Below are 15559 nucleotides of genomic sequence, written 5' to 3' on the forward strand. Positions count from 1 at the left end.
CCTATGTATTAGGAAATTTGGAAAAATATTTCGAAACCAAAGAATTTCATCTTATCCTAAATAAAATATTTGTTAAAAGGTTTTTTTTTTTTTAAAGATGAAAATTAAGGGAATTGTTTAAATATTAAGATTAAAATCATTTTTATTAATACCAGAGGATAACATATGATTAATTGGTATAATTTTTAAATAGACGTTATAGAAGTGCTATTCATTTTCCTCATATATCCATACTCCCAATTTCAAATTTATTTTTTTAGATCAAACAAAAAATTATTTTTTTAATAAATTTTAATTAATTTTAAAATTTTATTAAAAAATAAAATTTTCATATAACCAATTACACCTACTCAAAATAACAACTCTTTCAATTTTGAAATTTTTAAAATTTTCATCTCACGAAACTGATATCACAACTATAACCATACCAAACCAAACAAGTAAACAAGCCCCATTACAGAAGAGTGGTATCAAAACCATAAAGCGGATCACGAACCATACCACGATACAGCAGAGTGAACGGAATCCTAACTTCCAACAGCGTCACATTGTGACATCGAGATAGATAGCTTGGAGATCATTGCCATGGTCTTTCAAATTTGGGGTATCATTGGAGTTTTGGAGAGAGATGGGGGATTTTTGTCTTCTAATTTAAGGTCTGGCCGGAGGCTTTGCATTGCTGGGATTTATTGGTTAAAAAAAATTTAATCAAATTGATCGAATTTAATTGCATCGATTAATTTTTAAAATAAATAAATTTAATTTAATTAATAAAAATCAACTAAATTAATTAAATTTTAAATTAATTGAACCGAATAAACGAGCACAGAATCCAAAACTTTTAAGTTAGAGATTACATCAATTTAAAAAGAAAAAAATGGAGGAAAACTTGCAGAATTTTATATATATTTTTTACTTGTAGCATCTAACTATTTCCTAATCGTTCTCCCATGCAATATTAAGTACTAATTTAATATTAAAGTTTTGGTCTAAATTCAATTCAGACGCTGAAAAATCAACATGCATTTAAACAATTCTTCACTGAAGTTGGTTTCCAGAAGCATATACACCTATAAAATTTGACTAGCTTAATTAGAAACATTCAAAGGTTGGAATATATTATTGCAAATTAAGAAAACCAAAAGTTGTGAAAGGGTTCCTCTACCTAGCTAGGTGGTTCAAACGCAATCAATAAATTTTAATTGTAAACAGTACAAGTCTAGATTATAACTTTAAAACATTTAATGTTTTATAATTTCTTTTCTTCAATGCCTTTCCGTCCAATCTTTCTTGCTTTACAAAAAGCGTAGATAGATTTTAAGTGATAGAGAAAATGGTTTGTTGAGAGTTGTTGGTTAGTTTACCAAAGCCTCCCCATTTGAATATGGAGAGAAGCAAACTAAACCACCTAAAAAGCTTATGTAAATATCTATTTATAAATTCCATGTGAATATATTAAATTTTAGATAACATAAAAGTCACAAGCATTACTATCATGCTTTAAGACAAGTGAACCCATTTTAAGTTATGATCAAAATTATTGACACGAAAAATAATATGATTTTTTTAAGAAAACTTGAAAGAGCAGAGAGTATAGAGTCAGAAATGTTACTTGCATAATTTATTTCTCCTTTGTATATTCTACGGAAGATGACGTGGTTACGTGAAAATATAACTATCTATCTCTGAAACAATGTGTCGGCATTAAAGATGTGATAAGTCAGAACGCCGCTGACGTGACCACTTAGATATAACAATGATCATTTTAGTTGTATTCGTCATGCCATCGTCTATAAATCATAAAAGTAATGAGTTTTTCAATAGATTGAAAAGGGTATCGAGAAAACACTCTAATGATTAAAACGTGATTTGTCTTTTAATTTGTAAGTTTCAAATTCAAGTTCTGAGATATTATAAATTATGTTTGTCTTTGTACTATTGGTTTATGGTAATTCAACAACGTGGTATGAGGTTTTGAAGTGGAATATATTATTGTACTTCTTGTCAAGTAGCTTTTATAATTTACCTAGCGAAATTATAGCTAGTAAAAATTTAGACAGCTATATGGTTACCTTGATTTATTTCTGCCAGCTTCTATGCGATATTCAGTTCGTAGACTGCTTGAACTGGGCTGAATAAATCACGATAACCAAAAGTGGTTGCTGGAGGATCCTTTGATGCAGAAAAATTTTATGCATGGGAACAGGAAATGAAAGCTAGCTCTGTCGGCCCAAATTAATGTGTGAAAAAAAAGCTAGTGCAAAGACGTATATATCACCTGATGCAATAAAAAGCACTGTAAATTTGTGACTTTCTCAACTGCATTCAACTTAATACTGTCAAAACTACTAACCAATCTTAATTTATGGGTTTAATGATGGAAACAAATTTCATTGATACCTCATGAATTTCTCTTGTCAATCTGAATGTCAAAACCATTTTCTGGAATTAAGTGCTCAGTTCAAGTTGTTCAACCATGACACCAGGTAAAAGCTAGAAAGAGGAAAACAGCTTTTAGTTAAAGCCTTGAACATATAGTAAACTGAAGCAATGTCTTGTGGCCACCCGCAATACATCTCAGAGCACAAAAGCTGAGTCTATGTTCATACTCTGATGCATACAGGACAGAAACTAGAAGCAATTCACACTTGTGTTATACTAGCAAGAAGCAAGGCACACCCACTCTCAGCAATAACATTTTTATCTGCATGTATTGGCTTTTCAACCATCAGAAGCATGCAGGCAATGGCAATTTAAGACTATATTCAGATTGAGCAAATTGCAAAAAAAATAATAAATCAACCTGGTCATAGGAATTGAATAGGGGAGGCCATACAAGCAAACATTTTGTTATTCATTGCTGGGAGTCTTGAAGGGAGGGGGGGGGGGGGGGGGGGGTAAAGATTTCTGTTAATCCAATATTGGCAAAAGACAAGCAACAACTTACATAGTCTAACATAGGCCCATATTGAGCCATCTCACACCATGCATCTCATTATAGTTGTTGTGTCTCTCAATGAACTAAACAATGCTGATCATATTTCTAATAGAATACAATAACATCATAATATTAGTTACTCTCAAAGTAGCTGAGTCAAAGAACATCAGTCACGTAGCAATGATTATGGATTATAGGATGGACAATCTATATTGTTTATAGCTTTAGTGCTTCCTTTTAAAAGAGATGGAGAGGACAAGAGGAAAAAAATACCATATAACTTACAAGGAATGGAACTTCAAACTTACAAGGATTTTACAATTTCAACACACTGCAATCAGAACTTATGTTTTGAGATATCATAGCCTAGTCCTCCAAGATCTGCTGCCGTTCAAGCTCAATGACATGTTCAGTCAAATGGCTTCCAGTGCCATTTATTGACTTATTATTGCCCTTGCACTGCAATAGTTGCTGCTGAAGACTCCGCACAAGTTCATTAAGTCTCTGAATGTTCTTCTCTTGTGATAAGATGATCTGCAACAAGTGACAGATTTCCACTAGAAGTCAATCAGAAGTTAAATAGCTTATGGAAGGTATGAATTGTGACAAAAACATCCAACTTCATTATAATTTGCTTCCAGAGACAAATATTTCCAAGTAACTAGTTCCTTCTTTTTGGCATATCAGAGGTTGAAATAGTACTGTTCCTTCTAGAATAATTTGAATATGTGGGATTAGAACACCATGATTAGTATCAAAACGAAATTAACACTAGAAAACAGATATAACAGAGAAAAGCAAGAAGTCAGCTATTGACAGAAATAGAAACAAGCTGACTAGGCATATATTTCTGTCAAATTGAAAACTTTACACAACAACTCTTTTGCATTTTGGTAGATAGGGCCTAAGCAATGAGTAACCTCTTAGGTTAACAAGTAATAATGACAGGTTTAAGGAAAAGATGTACGCATCAGCAGGTCAATATGAAGTGTGAATAATAAATAAAGGCCATTAATTAACTCTTCCTAAACATGTCCTAAAAAGCTTAACTGCCAAGAACTTATTTACCATAATAGCCGCAAAAGCCCTTTAACATGGAATGGAAGTAAGCATCAAGAATATACCGGACATTATATGATCTTGAACAATGCATCAATAACACAAATCTTTTTAAAGATGAGAAGTCAATGTCTTGTATACTGATACTATACCCTGTTTTGAAATAACATAAATCTTGAATATAAAGATAAAACTCAAAAAAAATAAAAAAATACAAGAGGATGGGTTACAGAAAAGAAATTGCTAAATAACAATATGAAAATATTTTATTTTACATTAATTAACTTCCTACACCAGTATAAACCAACATTACCAAGCTGATTAAAAAACGGGTTTGCAATGCAGCATATGTTAACAACTATGCATATGATAGACCGTATAAAACGTGTGCATTTCAATGCAACTAATGTCATTATTCAACAGTTTTCTATCAAAAACAGATAAAGTAGAAATTTTACTTAGAAATTGAAAAAAATACAAGAATTGTTACCTTTTCTTTTACAGCTTCTTCCCTCGTTGAAATTTGTTGCTGTTTCCGGGTTACACTCGAGGTTGTGTCAATATCAACAACATGTGGTTGTCTCCACTCAAACTGTGAGGTTATTATGAGTATAAGCAATAGGAAAACAAGTAACATGGGTCTTGACATCATTATGTAGAAACCTGAAAAAAAAAAAAAAAAAAGAGAAAAGAAACCCTACATTCAACATTCATTAAAACCATAACATAAACACTCCTTCAACTAAGTGACAGTGAGAATGCGGAAAGTTTAACTACTACTTATAGTTTGTTCAATCTAAATCCCCTTACCACAATTATGTGATAAGCTATTAAACAAACTTATTAAACTTAAAAAAAAAAAAGAATTGCGATGGATATTCATACAGCAAAATTGCAGTAATTTCATATAAACTAAACCCCAACACCTAAAAATACTTCAATAGTAACCCTTAAAAGACAATTTCTGCTCAAAACCCCCACTTTCGGCTTGGTTGCTGCGAAAATTAGGGAAAATACAAGTAAAAGGACCCCCCCCCCACCCCCTCTTATCATTCACATAAGATAAGTGAAGTGAAATTTAACTTGTATAAGAAGCCCCAAATAGAATTTAAAAAAAAAAAAAAAGAAAGGAAACTTCTCGTAATCAACACTTCTTTTTTCCAGAATTTTCTTAACAACCAAAACAGAAACCTAAATTTACTATCCCAATGAGAATAGGCGACGAACTGAAATGAAAAACCCAAATTTACACACACAAAAAAAGGCGGGGAAAAACTTACAGATCAAAGTTGATAACAAAACCCAAAATTCATGATCGATCAACACATTATCGATTTCTGTTCTAAGAGTTCAAATGATTTTCGAACCTAGCTTTTTACTTTGGACTTTTTTTTTAGGTTCGATTGTGCTTTTAGTAGAAAGAACAAAGAACCTGTTAATGGCGCAAAATTTCACACCGTTCGACAGTAGTAAATATAACAATGAAATTAAAATTAGTTGATTGGGCTAGGCTAATTGTAATTTTTTTATTTGGATTGGGTTTGGGCTTACATTTTGTAGATTTTAATTGACCTCGAATATTCTAGAGTTGGACGTTCGTCCGTAAAGAATTCGATTTTAAAGTCCAAATCTTTATAAGCAACGTTTTTTTTATAAGCATAGAAAACCCAGAATTTGTGATGGTGAATCCGCCATCTATTATCAAATTAACCGCACTCACATACTTGGGCTCATCGATTTTCAAGTAAAGAGCAGCCTTTAAGATTGGCATAAATGCCACGAACTCCGTCGTCTACCTTGAAAAAATCCTTTGCTACAGGAGTTGAATCACATAAGGCTAAATGCAGTTAATACGAATTCCACACTGTCCCAGCTCCACTGCTGCATTTCTCATTAGCCCTACTCCGCCATGTTTTGAGCTAGTGTAGGCATTGGAAGCAATTCCACCAACTGTTGAATATATGCTAGCGGTTGTAATTATACTGCCCCGACGAGCCGGTTTCATGACTCGAGCAGCATGTTTAGTGCCCAAGAATGCACCTACTAAGTCAACATTAAGTACCGGCTCAAAATCGGACGTTTCATTGTCAATTATGTTGGGTTTTGGGAGCTGAATTATACCGGTATTGTTGAAAATAATGTCAAGTTTTTCCTACCGGGAAATGGCTGCTTTTACAGCATTTTCGACGTCTTTTTCCTTGGTCACATCGCAATGAACGAAAGAAGCAAATTCCGGGCCAATATCTTTGATAACAAATTAGCCTAACTCATCTTTGATATCTGCAATAGGCACTGGACTTCTAAACTTTACCACTAAAGGACAAAAAAATATTGATTTTAAGAATAAATCTTTCATCACTATTTTACTCAATGGTAAATATATATATATATATATATATATATTTTCAGTTAGTTGAATGGAGTAAGCTTTACATGCTTGGAACCTACGGAAGACAGAAACAAAGCCAGCAAAGTCAGGATCACAAAAGTTGCATATATGAGCCGGAGATTGGCAGTACTTAGTGAGAATAGAGATAGCAGACATTTTGGCGACTCCTCACACTTCGGGGACTTGCCACCAACATGGCCTGAAGCGTTGACACAAAGAATATCTGCCTTAGGCCTCCTCAATTTGATTCTCCGGTTTGCTGTGCCCTGGAAATGGGGTTCGTGAGGTACGTTTTCTTGCCTTGGCTGCTGAGTACTCCCCTCAGCTGCAGAAGTGCTGGCAATCATAGGCAGGATGTCAGTTGCTGCTGCTGAAAATGAAGGTTCGTCAAGCTTGATTATTTCATCTTTCAGTATCTCAGCAAAGTAATCTTCTTCATCCTCAGAATCCTGAAATTTAAGCAAAAAAAATCAGAATGTAGATTTTAACAATCATGTACAAAATGAGTTCAAATGCATGATGATTGATGACTCAAACCTATAATGTGATACCAGGATAAATTCTTATGAACAAACCTTCAGTGGTGTAGAAGATTCTGTTGGTCCAACATCATTAGAAAGTTTTAGCTCAGATTCAGATGCAGAATCGATTTGCTCTATAGAATGAGAATCATAGCTGCTAGTAGCCTTCTTTGAAGGGGATTCAACCAGCTTGTCCCCTTCAGACATGCCAGTCTGGTCAGTACCACCATCCGAGGTAGCATGGTTGCTGTCATGCATAGTTGGCAACTGCCGAGTAGCCTGATTTGAAGTGTGATTCAGACGAAATTCGCTATTCTTCCTAAGGCGGCAAACAACTAGGGAATCCTACAAATTCAGAAAGCAAAAGATACAAATTAATGCCCCTCTCAAATCTCCATGATAAAATAGAATATTACAAAACGCAACCATCTCACCATAAACTAACAGCAGTCCCCGTAAATGCATATTTCATGATGAATTGATGACTAATATACACCATCAAAAACAGCAGTATAGCAACGGAAATAACCCCTGATCCAATCAGCCTAAAACTATTCCGAAACAACACCAGGAAAACATATCAGAATTATTTAGCGAACCCTCTACATCGCTTCAGAATTTCTAAATGGATTTTCAAGCTCAAATCAAGGATCATTGACTATAATGACTATAATTCAAAAACTTTGGCCTAGGAAATGTAGTCACTGCAAATATCTTAAAGAAAAATGATTTTCTGTGACATGAATATCTTAAATAAAAATGCCTTTCTCTGGATTCAGCAAAACTCACAACATCTTAAATAAATATGCCCAGAAGAAAATCATCAGTACCTCCAAAAATTATAAGCAAATCACCTGGGATTTTCCATTCATGCAGTATTCATGCATGATCCATTCTGTCCTTTCCCCTTTTGGTGCACGACCTGTGTGGAACACGAGAGTCCTCTTCGTACCAATCACATTACAACCTGACTTGACATTACGTTCTTTCCCCGTGGCTTTCCAATAACCCTGTTCAGTTGCCCGCCTACTTTGTGAACCATTTGGGTACTTCCTTCCACGAGCACAAAAGAAGAACCATTCGTTTTCTGACTTTATGATGGATTTGGCTGGTAAAGAAAAACCACCAGAAATCAATGATAATAACCAAGGAAAAAAAAATCTGTCAATCAATAAGAGAATTCTACCAGAATGAAAACAAATATTTGCAGCACCAAAAGCATAATCTAGATGCCAACAGTGTAATTGCACAACACAATATGAAACCAAAATAAGTTTCGGCATCCCACACACAATTTGATCGTGCATTTCATGAGTATTTCAGAAATTTTTTAGTGTAAGTAATCTGACAAAGGAATTTTGTAAATGAAACTTTAAGTGTACTTCCTAAAGTAACTTAAAGGAGCAAAGATAAAAGGTTGTATTACAAAGGATTACCTAAAAAAATGTAATTAAGATTCCAATTTCCAGACAAAGTAGAAAAGATCCTATACTTAATGGTTGCTAGACTTTTTCCCATTAAAAATGCAACATCCACACGCAAATTAAGGTTCCATTCTTCCTGCTACATCAATTTTAGTTGTCTTCTACTCAATGCATGCAAATCATTTGAGAAAATTTTGTACAACAATACCAAACATAAAAGTAGAACAAAGTACATTCCAGGAAACTTCAAAGAAAAATTTTGACCTTCTCCGTACAAAGTAAAACAACCTATTACACATAATACAAGTTTAAAACAGAATCATACATGTTTATATTGGCCAGACATCAATAAAACTCTCAAATATAAAGCCAGGACATAAACATGATCCTAATTAGATAACAATAGGGCCACCTTGCACCGCTGCTAACTGCCATTGAAACAGTGATTTCTACCACTTGCTAAGAGAGGCTGATACTATAGATTTAAGTAAATGTTAGTTCTTCAAACCTCTAAATTCTTACAAGCATTGAGGAACTCATTTAGTAAACCTCTCAAGGAACCCTTAAACGTATTAAAGGTTTGCTAAGGTTAAATTGCTTGCACAATAGTTTTCTACCTTTTAGATTCCATCAAGTTTATGCAAAGCCAAAACATCTAAAGGACCAAAAAAAAAAACAGTGCAAAAATGGAAAAATCCCCAAAAAACACAAACTCAGCAGGAAAAAAAGGAAAGTGATAACAAATTATAAGTAGAATTGCCAATTTGGCTTCAATGCTCAATATCACATTGATCTTTTCCTCTCTCTTCTTTTACTACTCTGTTTCTAATTGAAAAAGGCAGTAACTCAACGACTATATACAGATGTACACTTTTCCTTCTCTTGCATTTTGTTTTAAAAGGAAGAGACAAGTAGCAAAATGACAACCGACTAAAATTTTCAACCTCATATCATATCATGTTTTGGGTTTCTAAACAATTAAAATATATTTTTTTAACTGAAGAAAATAATAGGATTAGACTACTAATTTTCCAATTTCCCCAACAAAATACAAACTTCCCAGTCCCCCCTCAGCTTATTCAAAAGGGAAATAGATCGACAAGCAACAGTTCATTGGAAGTCTTTGCCTTTACTTTCCTTCCCATTTCATAAGAACCAAGAACAGTGTCAACAAGCATAACAACACTGTTTATTTCCATTTCTTTCAAAACTAAAACCCAAATGCAATAACATATATAAAATCATATCCGAAAAGAACCCAAAAAAAATTTTTTTAAGTTAGAAAGGCCAAGTAACCTGGTAAGTCCCAAGGCTCATAACTACAAATTTCAATCTCAGAAATGACCTCAACACACTTCTCATAGCCATCCAGCTTCTTTTTCAAGTAGTAAGAAATCAATTCAGCATCAGTTGGACAAAATCTAAACCCAGGAAACATTGAAGACGCTTCTATAGACATCTGGGTTTCTCTTGAAATTCCTTCACTTGCCATGACCGAAGCAAAAAAAAAAAAAAAACACAAACTTGTCCTTCTCGTTGTTCTTTTTCTTCTTAATTTTTGTTATGTTTAATATTAATTGGAGCAAAAAAAAAGTCTTTCGTTTGTCATGTTCAGTAGGAGTATCTTTTCTTTTGGGGTTTCTTTTGCTTTTGCTTTTGCTTTTGTTTTTGGTTTCCTCACTTTCGGCTTCGAAGAAATGGATGAAAAAAGAGGGTCGGTTAAGTTGTGCTTTGCTTTGCTTTTCTTTGCCATTTTGGGTTTTGGGTTTACGAAGGAAGTGCCTCTAAGCACAGCCATGACCGAAGCAAAAGATCTGAAAAAATTTTTTAAAATTTTTGAATTTATAAATTCAAAATTTTTTTAAAATTTTAAATTATACATATTTAAAAAGTTTTAAAATTTATTTTCTAAATTATTTAAATAAAAAACTAAAACTCGTGTGCATAATTTTTCTGTCAATTTATAAATAAATTTATAATCATTTAAAATAAATCATACTTCTTTTAGTATTGTAAAAATAATTTTTAATTAATTTTTTCTAAATTCTAAATGTAACTTATAAGATAAAAACATCATAAGTTATAAAATTTATTGATATATATTTAAAATTTTTAAAATCAAAATAATTAAATAATTTATCAAAAGATAATTTTAAAAAATAGTGTAAAAAGAAAAAAAAAATAAAGCTATGTTTAAAAGCACCTTTTTTTAAGCTTTCTCTTCTTGTGTTTGTGAGTTATGCGTATGGAAGGGAAGTGATGTCTGATTGTGAAACTTGGCAGGGAAGTAATGTCTGATGTCTGTTAAAATGTAAATCTTTTTGTTTGTATGGACGATTATAAAATTTGTGCATGCATCTGGTCTATAGGGATTGAAAAAGTTAACAGTAAAAACTTGCATAAAAAAAATTAAAAAAAAAAATAATTTTTAATAAATAAATTTGTATGATTATAAATAAATAAAATTTTTATAAGGTTAAATATAAAAAAAAAAGATATATGAGAGTTAAAAAGTTTTATGAGATAAATATTATATAAAAGTATTGAAGATTTACGTCTTATGAATATGTATAAATGTGTATATTTAAATATTCGAAAGTGAATTAAAAGAGATTGAAAAAATCTATATAAGTATGATGAATAGATACATATAAGTATGGAGATTGAGAGAATTTATATAATTATAATGGATTGGTATATATGAGTATGTATTTATTTGTGTTAAAATGATGTATATAAGTTTGTGTTTGTTTAGATTAAAAATATTCCGCAAGATTAAAGAAGATTGAGAAAGCCTATGAGTTTCGATTGTTAAGTGAGATTAATTTGATATATGTTTGTAATTATCTAACTAGTATATCTTATTTTTTTATCCGTAGACATAAGTCGGTTGGATCGAAACACGTTAAATTATTGTCTCTTATATGTTTGATTATACTTCTGCTGGTTTGACTAGATTGTGGTTTTGTAGCCTAACAAGTGATATTTTTGGTGATCTCTAATAAGTAATATCAAAGCATGATTTGAAACATGAGAAGAAAGAAGCTTAGAAAAGCACAATTAAAGAAGAAGTTTGAGTTCGTATTTTAAACATCAGTTTACATGAAGCATAAAGATATACAAAAGAAGATAATTGTGAAACTTTCATTACAAGTAGAGCCAAGCATATTTAGCATGAAGATAGATGATTGATAAAATTTGAGTCAAAATAGATATTGTTAGGAATAATGACTTAAATCTCAGAGATTTGTTAGATATTATTTGATGAGTAAGAAAACTTGCAGAAGAAGAATTTTAAAAGAAAATAGGTTATTAATAGATAAGTTTGCATGGTTATAAATAGATAAAGTATTAGGGTAAGAGAGTTGTAAGATTTTATGAGATAGACACTTCATATGAATAGTTGTAGAATTTTGTAAGATACACACTCTATAAGAGTACTGAGAATGTTTGAAAGTAGATTAGAGGAGATTAAAGGGATCTACATAAGTACGATGAATTAGTATGTATGGATATATTTTTGTTTGTATTGAAATAGTACACATGGGTTTGTATTTATTTAGGTTGAGAATATTCTATAGAATTAAAATAGATTGAGAAAGCTTATGAGTATTAATTATTGAGTGAGATTGATTTGATATATATTTATAATTTTTTATAATTAATAAATTTTATTTTTTTATTTGTAAACGTAAATTGTTTGGATTAAATTATATTAAATTATTATTTTTTATATATTTGATTAATTATTTGATTATATTTTCATTGATTCGATTTGATTTAAATTTTTTAATCTAATAAGTGATATCTAAACCGTGACGATGTGCTAAACAAGGAATAAGATAATTAATTACTGAGAAACATTTTGATGATGAATATGGTTGCTGAGATGGGTTTTTGGCAGCCATCGCCACCAAACAACTAACTACACGCAACACATTATTCAACCATGCTCATTGACGTGAAGAAAAGTTAAAAAAGAAAAAAGAAAGTTGAAAATCGAAATGCAATTTGATTTTGAGTCCCTTTATTAATTTACAACTTCCATATGCAAAGTGCAAACTTCTCCGTTAGAGCACAAACGAAAGGTCAACTCAACTCCCAAACACAAAATGTCACTGGTGCCTGCCCCACAGCCTGACGGACCGCTCTTCGCCGAGGTCAACATGGGCGGCGACACCTTCGCCCCTACTGTCCGAGCAACTGTGGTTCAAGCGTCAACCATTTTCTATGACACACCTGGTACTTTAGATAAGGCGGAGAGACTGTTGGCTGAAGCAGCGGGGTACGGGTCTCAGTTGGTGGTGTTCCCTGAAGCGTTTATAGGGGGATATCCACGTGGCTCGAACTTTGGTGTTACCTTTGGGAGCCGAACTTTTAAAGGGAAAGAAGAGTTCCGGAAGTATCATGCTTCAGCTATTGATGTTCCTGGTCTGAATCAAACACTTCTTTTTTGTTAAATTTTTTGTTTCTTTATGGACAAGACAGCTAATGGATAATGGTTTTTTGAGATGATAATGTCAAATGGATGATGTGTTAGCCTGCAATCTACATAGGTGTTATTGGATTGATTCTATATTGCAGAAAAAAGTTTCTTCTTGCTTTCTTTTTTCCTCTGAATTTAACCGATAAATTTGTCAGATATTGGATAGCTCAACTGTTTTGATTGAATGCTTTTATTGGTGGAAAAAACTCGAAACTCTCTTTGAATTCGAATCTTGAGGTGGGGGCGTTGTCATATTTATTAAAAAGAGTCATAAGAAAGGAACTGCAGATATGCCAAATGCTACTTTTAAGGGTGGCATGAGTTAAGCCCTGAGTTACAACGTTGTGATTTATGCATTGATAATAGTTTTCAAAACTCCATGTACATTATCATCCTTTGCTGTTGCGAATCTATTTGTAACTTACTATTTATCTACCAAAGTATGAAATTCTGTTTCACATCTTGTTTCATACATGTGGCTTATGCTAATTGCAGGTCCTGAAGTTGACCACTTGGCAGCCATGGCTGGAAAGTATAAGGTGTACTTGGTAATGGGTGTGATAGAGAGAGACGGATATACTCTATATTGTACAGTTTTGTTTTTTGACTCTCAAGGCCAGTTCCTGGGGAAGCACCGAAAGCTCATGCCCACAGGATTGGAGCGTCTAATTTGGGGATTTGGAGATGGATCGACCATTCCAGTTTTTGAGACTCCAATTGGAAAAATAGGTGCTGCCATTTGTTTGGAAAATAGAATGCCACTTCTAAGGACAGCAATGTATGCAAAAGGTTTGATTTTTGGACCACTTACATTCTAATCCTGGAGTACATATTGCAGGGCACATATAATTTTGACTTAGAGCTGTCTGGATCATAATAAAGCTTTGTTGAATGCATGAGTGTCAGTGACAGGATAGTGGATACTTGATCAAGTTAGCCCTAAATCAGTCATATTCAACTCCAAAGAATAATCCAGCTGCAAAGGTTTAGTTTTGCAGAATTTACTCAACATTGAATTGGAGAATTGTCACATTTCAGCTTGTAGAATTAGTGTCATAGTACCTGTTCTCCCTCTTAGAAGGAAAATTACCTTCTAATGAAATTAACTGTGATCCTCAATCTCATTCATCCTATGAGCAATTTTTATGGAAACCGCATCTTGAGCTTTCTAGTTTAACTTTGCAAGGCTTTAATTTTTGCAGGTATAGAAATATATTGTGCACCTACTGGTGATGACAGGGATGTGTGGCAAGCCTCAATGACGCATATCGCTCTTGAAGGTGGATGTTTTGTTTTGTCAGCCAACCAGTACTGTCGGAGGAAAGACTACCCACCTCCTCCAGAATATGTGTTTTCTGGGACAGAAGAGGAACTCAATCCAGATTCTGTTGTCTGTGCTGGAGGGAGTGTCATTATATCACCATCTGGAGCTATTCTGGCAGGACCAAATTTCAATGGGGAGGCACTTATATCAGCAGATCTAGGTTTGTACAGTAATCTCTGATTTAATATCTCCAAAACTTTCTTCTAACTTGGCCAAAACCAGATTACATGCATTTGGTTGTTTCAGGGAGAATGTATTAGAATGTCTTAAGTTATTAACCAACAATTCAGAATGTGGCTATTTTCTGGCCTCCTGTCATCTGGCACCCAAATAAAATACTAGGGTGATGCAGAACAATTTTCTCAAGATATTTATGAGAAGTGAGATCAATAGTTCAAGGTGCTCTTTCTCTTGGACTTGGACTATTGATTATCCTACATCGCTTAAAATTCTTAAGACACTTGTTTCTGTGTCAAAGGGTGCATTGGTAGGTAAAAGTCAAGGCTATGGTGAGAATGGTTTTTATGGTGCATTTTGAGATGTCATGTTTTGAATTAAGCCCCGTGTGTATTTGTGTTTTGAGAGAGAGGTATGTCACCTTATTTCACTCTGTTCATGTCTGTGTTTTTGTGCGTTTACATGTGCTTGTCTCTCTCTCCTGTCTGCCTGTCCAAGTTCTTGTAGGTAGGATTACTGGTTCTGACTGGTCTTTTACACTGGTTATATTGAGAGTGTTAAAGCTTAGCACCATGTCTGAAAACTTAGATTTTAATTTTCTTTGGTGGCTAACTCAAATTAATGATATCACCAAATGATTCCCAGATCTTGGAGAAATAGCACGGGAGAAATTTTGTTTTGATGTGGTTGGACATTTTTCAAGACCAGAAGTGCTTAGCTTGATTGTGAGAGACCATCCAGCAAAGCCGGTTACTTTTACATCAGCTTCTGAAAAAACTGAAGATGCTCACAAATAGTTGTGTTCTTGTGTGGTCTCTCACTAATAACCGGATGAATAAAAGTTCTAAAGCCATTAGATAACTGTTGTATTTTCCTGTATCGGATTTGATTTATCTTTAGACTGATGTATAAAACTACTTTGTGATCTTGTGTATCGCCTATGATGTTTAAAATCAGTAATGATACAACCCTGCATCTGTGAATCTCACTCACATGATTTTGCTTCCTGGATAGGGGCTTCACCATTGCAGTTTATTTTCTACTAGTGTTAATACTTTGACTTAATATTTTGGGTTTAGGATTAGATCTAGGAATAAGAATGAAGTGATGTTTGAGTGAAGATTCTAAATTCGAGTCACACTACTCTCTTGTGCTAAAAGAAAAGTTAAGGGTGTAAGTTAACTATAACATGAGATGAACAATTTGTGAATAGATTTGGTTTTTGTTTGTTTATTAAACTT

The 15559-nt window shown here is 33.2% G+C and overlaps 3 protein-coding genes and 1 pseudogene across 6 annotated transcripts; 1 reads left to right on the top strand and 3 right to left on the bottom strand.

Annotated features, from left to right (window-relative positions):
- Positions 1-1935: 1935 nt before the first annotated feature.
- Positions 1936-5461, bottom strand: LOC149514755 (uncharacterized). Of its 3 annotated transcripts, XR_016328279.1 has the most exons (5): positions 5278-5461; positions 4488-4660; positions 3247-3472; positions 2401-2493; positions 1936-2278 (listed from the first exon to the last, which is right to left on the bottom strand). XR_016328279.1 is itself a non-coding variant. In XM_089744737.1 (3 exons), exons 2-3 carry the CDS (start codon positions 4647-4649, stop codon positions 3305-3307), a joined length of 330 nt encoding a protein of 109 aa, XP_089600863.1. In that variant the 5' UTR covers positions 4650-4660; positions 5278-5460; the 3' UTR covers positions 3091-3304. The 3 variants fall into 3 exon arrangements, 1 of the variants encoding a protein (XP_089600863.1); XR_016328278.1 differs by lacking the exons at positions 1936-2278; positions 2401-2493 and adding an exon at positions 2516-2704; XM_089744737.1 differs by lacking the exons at positions 1936-2278; positions 2401-2493 and having other exon boundaries at positions 3091-3472; positions 5278-5460.
- A 118-nt stretch (positions 5462-5579) lies between these two features.
- On the bottom strand, positions 5580-6353 carry LOC149514756 (borneol dehydrogenase, mitochondrial pseudogene; annotated as a pseudogene).
- Positions 6333-9910, bottom strand: LOC111302443 (NAC domain-containing protein 89-like). Its single transcript, XM_022898354.2, has 4 exons — positions 9628-9910; positions 7762-8015; positions 6962-7252; positions 6333-6835 (listed from the first exon to the last, which is right to left on the bottom strand). Exons 1-4 carry the CDS (start codon positions 9821-9823, stop codon positions 6407-6409), a joined length of 1170 nt encoding a protein of 389 aa, XP_022754089.2. The 5' UTR covers positions 9824-9910; the 3' UTR covers positions 6333-6406.
- A 2356-nt stretch (positions 9911-12266) lies between these two features.
- On the top strand, positions 12267-15340 carry LOC111302070 (bifunctional nitrilase/nitrile hydratase NIT4A-like). Of its 2 annotated transcripts, none has more exons than XM_022898007.2 (4): positions 12267-12762; positions 13313-13606; positions 14020-14301; positions 14964-15340. In XM_022898007.2, exons 1-4 carry the CDS (start codon positions 12444-12446, stop codon positions 15113-15115), a joined length of 1047 nt encoding a protein of 348 aa, XP_022753742.1. In that variant the 5' UTR covers positions 12267-12443; the 3' UTR covers positions 15116-15340. The 2 variants fall into 2 exon arrangements, with proteins under 2 accessions (XP_022753742.1, XP_022753743.1); XM_022898008.2 differs by lacking the exon at positions 12267-12762 and adding an exon at positions 12879-13198.
- The last annotated feature ends 219 nt before the right edge of the window (positions 15341-15559 follow it).

The sequence above is a fragment of the Durio zibethinus genome, chromosome 15 (assembly GCF_047325235.1).
Source record: "Durio zibethinus cultivar Kanyao isolate XHJ-2024 chromosome 15, ASM4732523v1, whole genome shotgun sequence".
Taxonomy (NCBI): domain Eukaryota; kingdom Viridiplantae; phylum Streptophyta; class Magnoliopsida; order Malvales; family Malvaceae; genus Durio; species Durio zibethinus.

What these genes read in the sequence shown, in the direction of transcription:
- LOC149514755 (XM_089744737.1), bottom strand. Translation starts at nt 4,649, where the DNA reads ATGATGTCAAGACCCATGTTACTTGTTTTCCTATTGCTTATACTCATA. An exon ending in AAGAAGCTGTAAAAGAAAAG is followed by an intron (nt 3,473 to 4,487) that starts GTAACAATTCTT and finishes CACTTGTTGCAG; the next exon opens with ATCATCTTATCACAAGAGAA.
- LOC111302443 (XM_022898354.2), bottom strand. Translation starts at nt 9,823, where the DNA reads ATGGCAAGTGAAGGAATTTCAAGAGAAACCCAGATGTCTATAGAAGCG. An exon ending in TGAGCCTTGGGACTTACCAG is followed by an intron (nt 8,016 to 9,627) that starts GTTACTTGGCCT and finishes TTTCTTTACCAG; the next exon opens with CCAAATCCATCATAAAGTCA. An exon ending in GCATGAATGGAAAATCCCAG is followed by an intron (nt 7,253 to 7,761) that starts GTGATTTGCTTA and finishes CTGAATTTGTAG; the next exon opens with GATTCCCTAGTTGTTTGCCG.
- LOC111302070 (XM_022898007.2), top strand. Translation starts at nt 12,444, where the DNA reads ATGTCACTGGTGCCTGCCCCACAGCCTGACGGACCGCTCTTCGCCGAG. An exon ending in TTCAGCTATTGATGTTCCTG is followed by an intron (nt 12,763 to 13,312) that starts GTCTGAATCAAA and finishes TGCTAATTGCAG; the next exon opens with GTCCTGAAGTTGACCACTTG. An exon ending in GACAGCAATGTATGCAAAAG is followed by an intron (nt 13,607 to 14,019) that starts GTTTGATTTTTG and finishes TAATTTTTGCAG; the next exon opens with GTATAGAAATATATTGTGCA.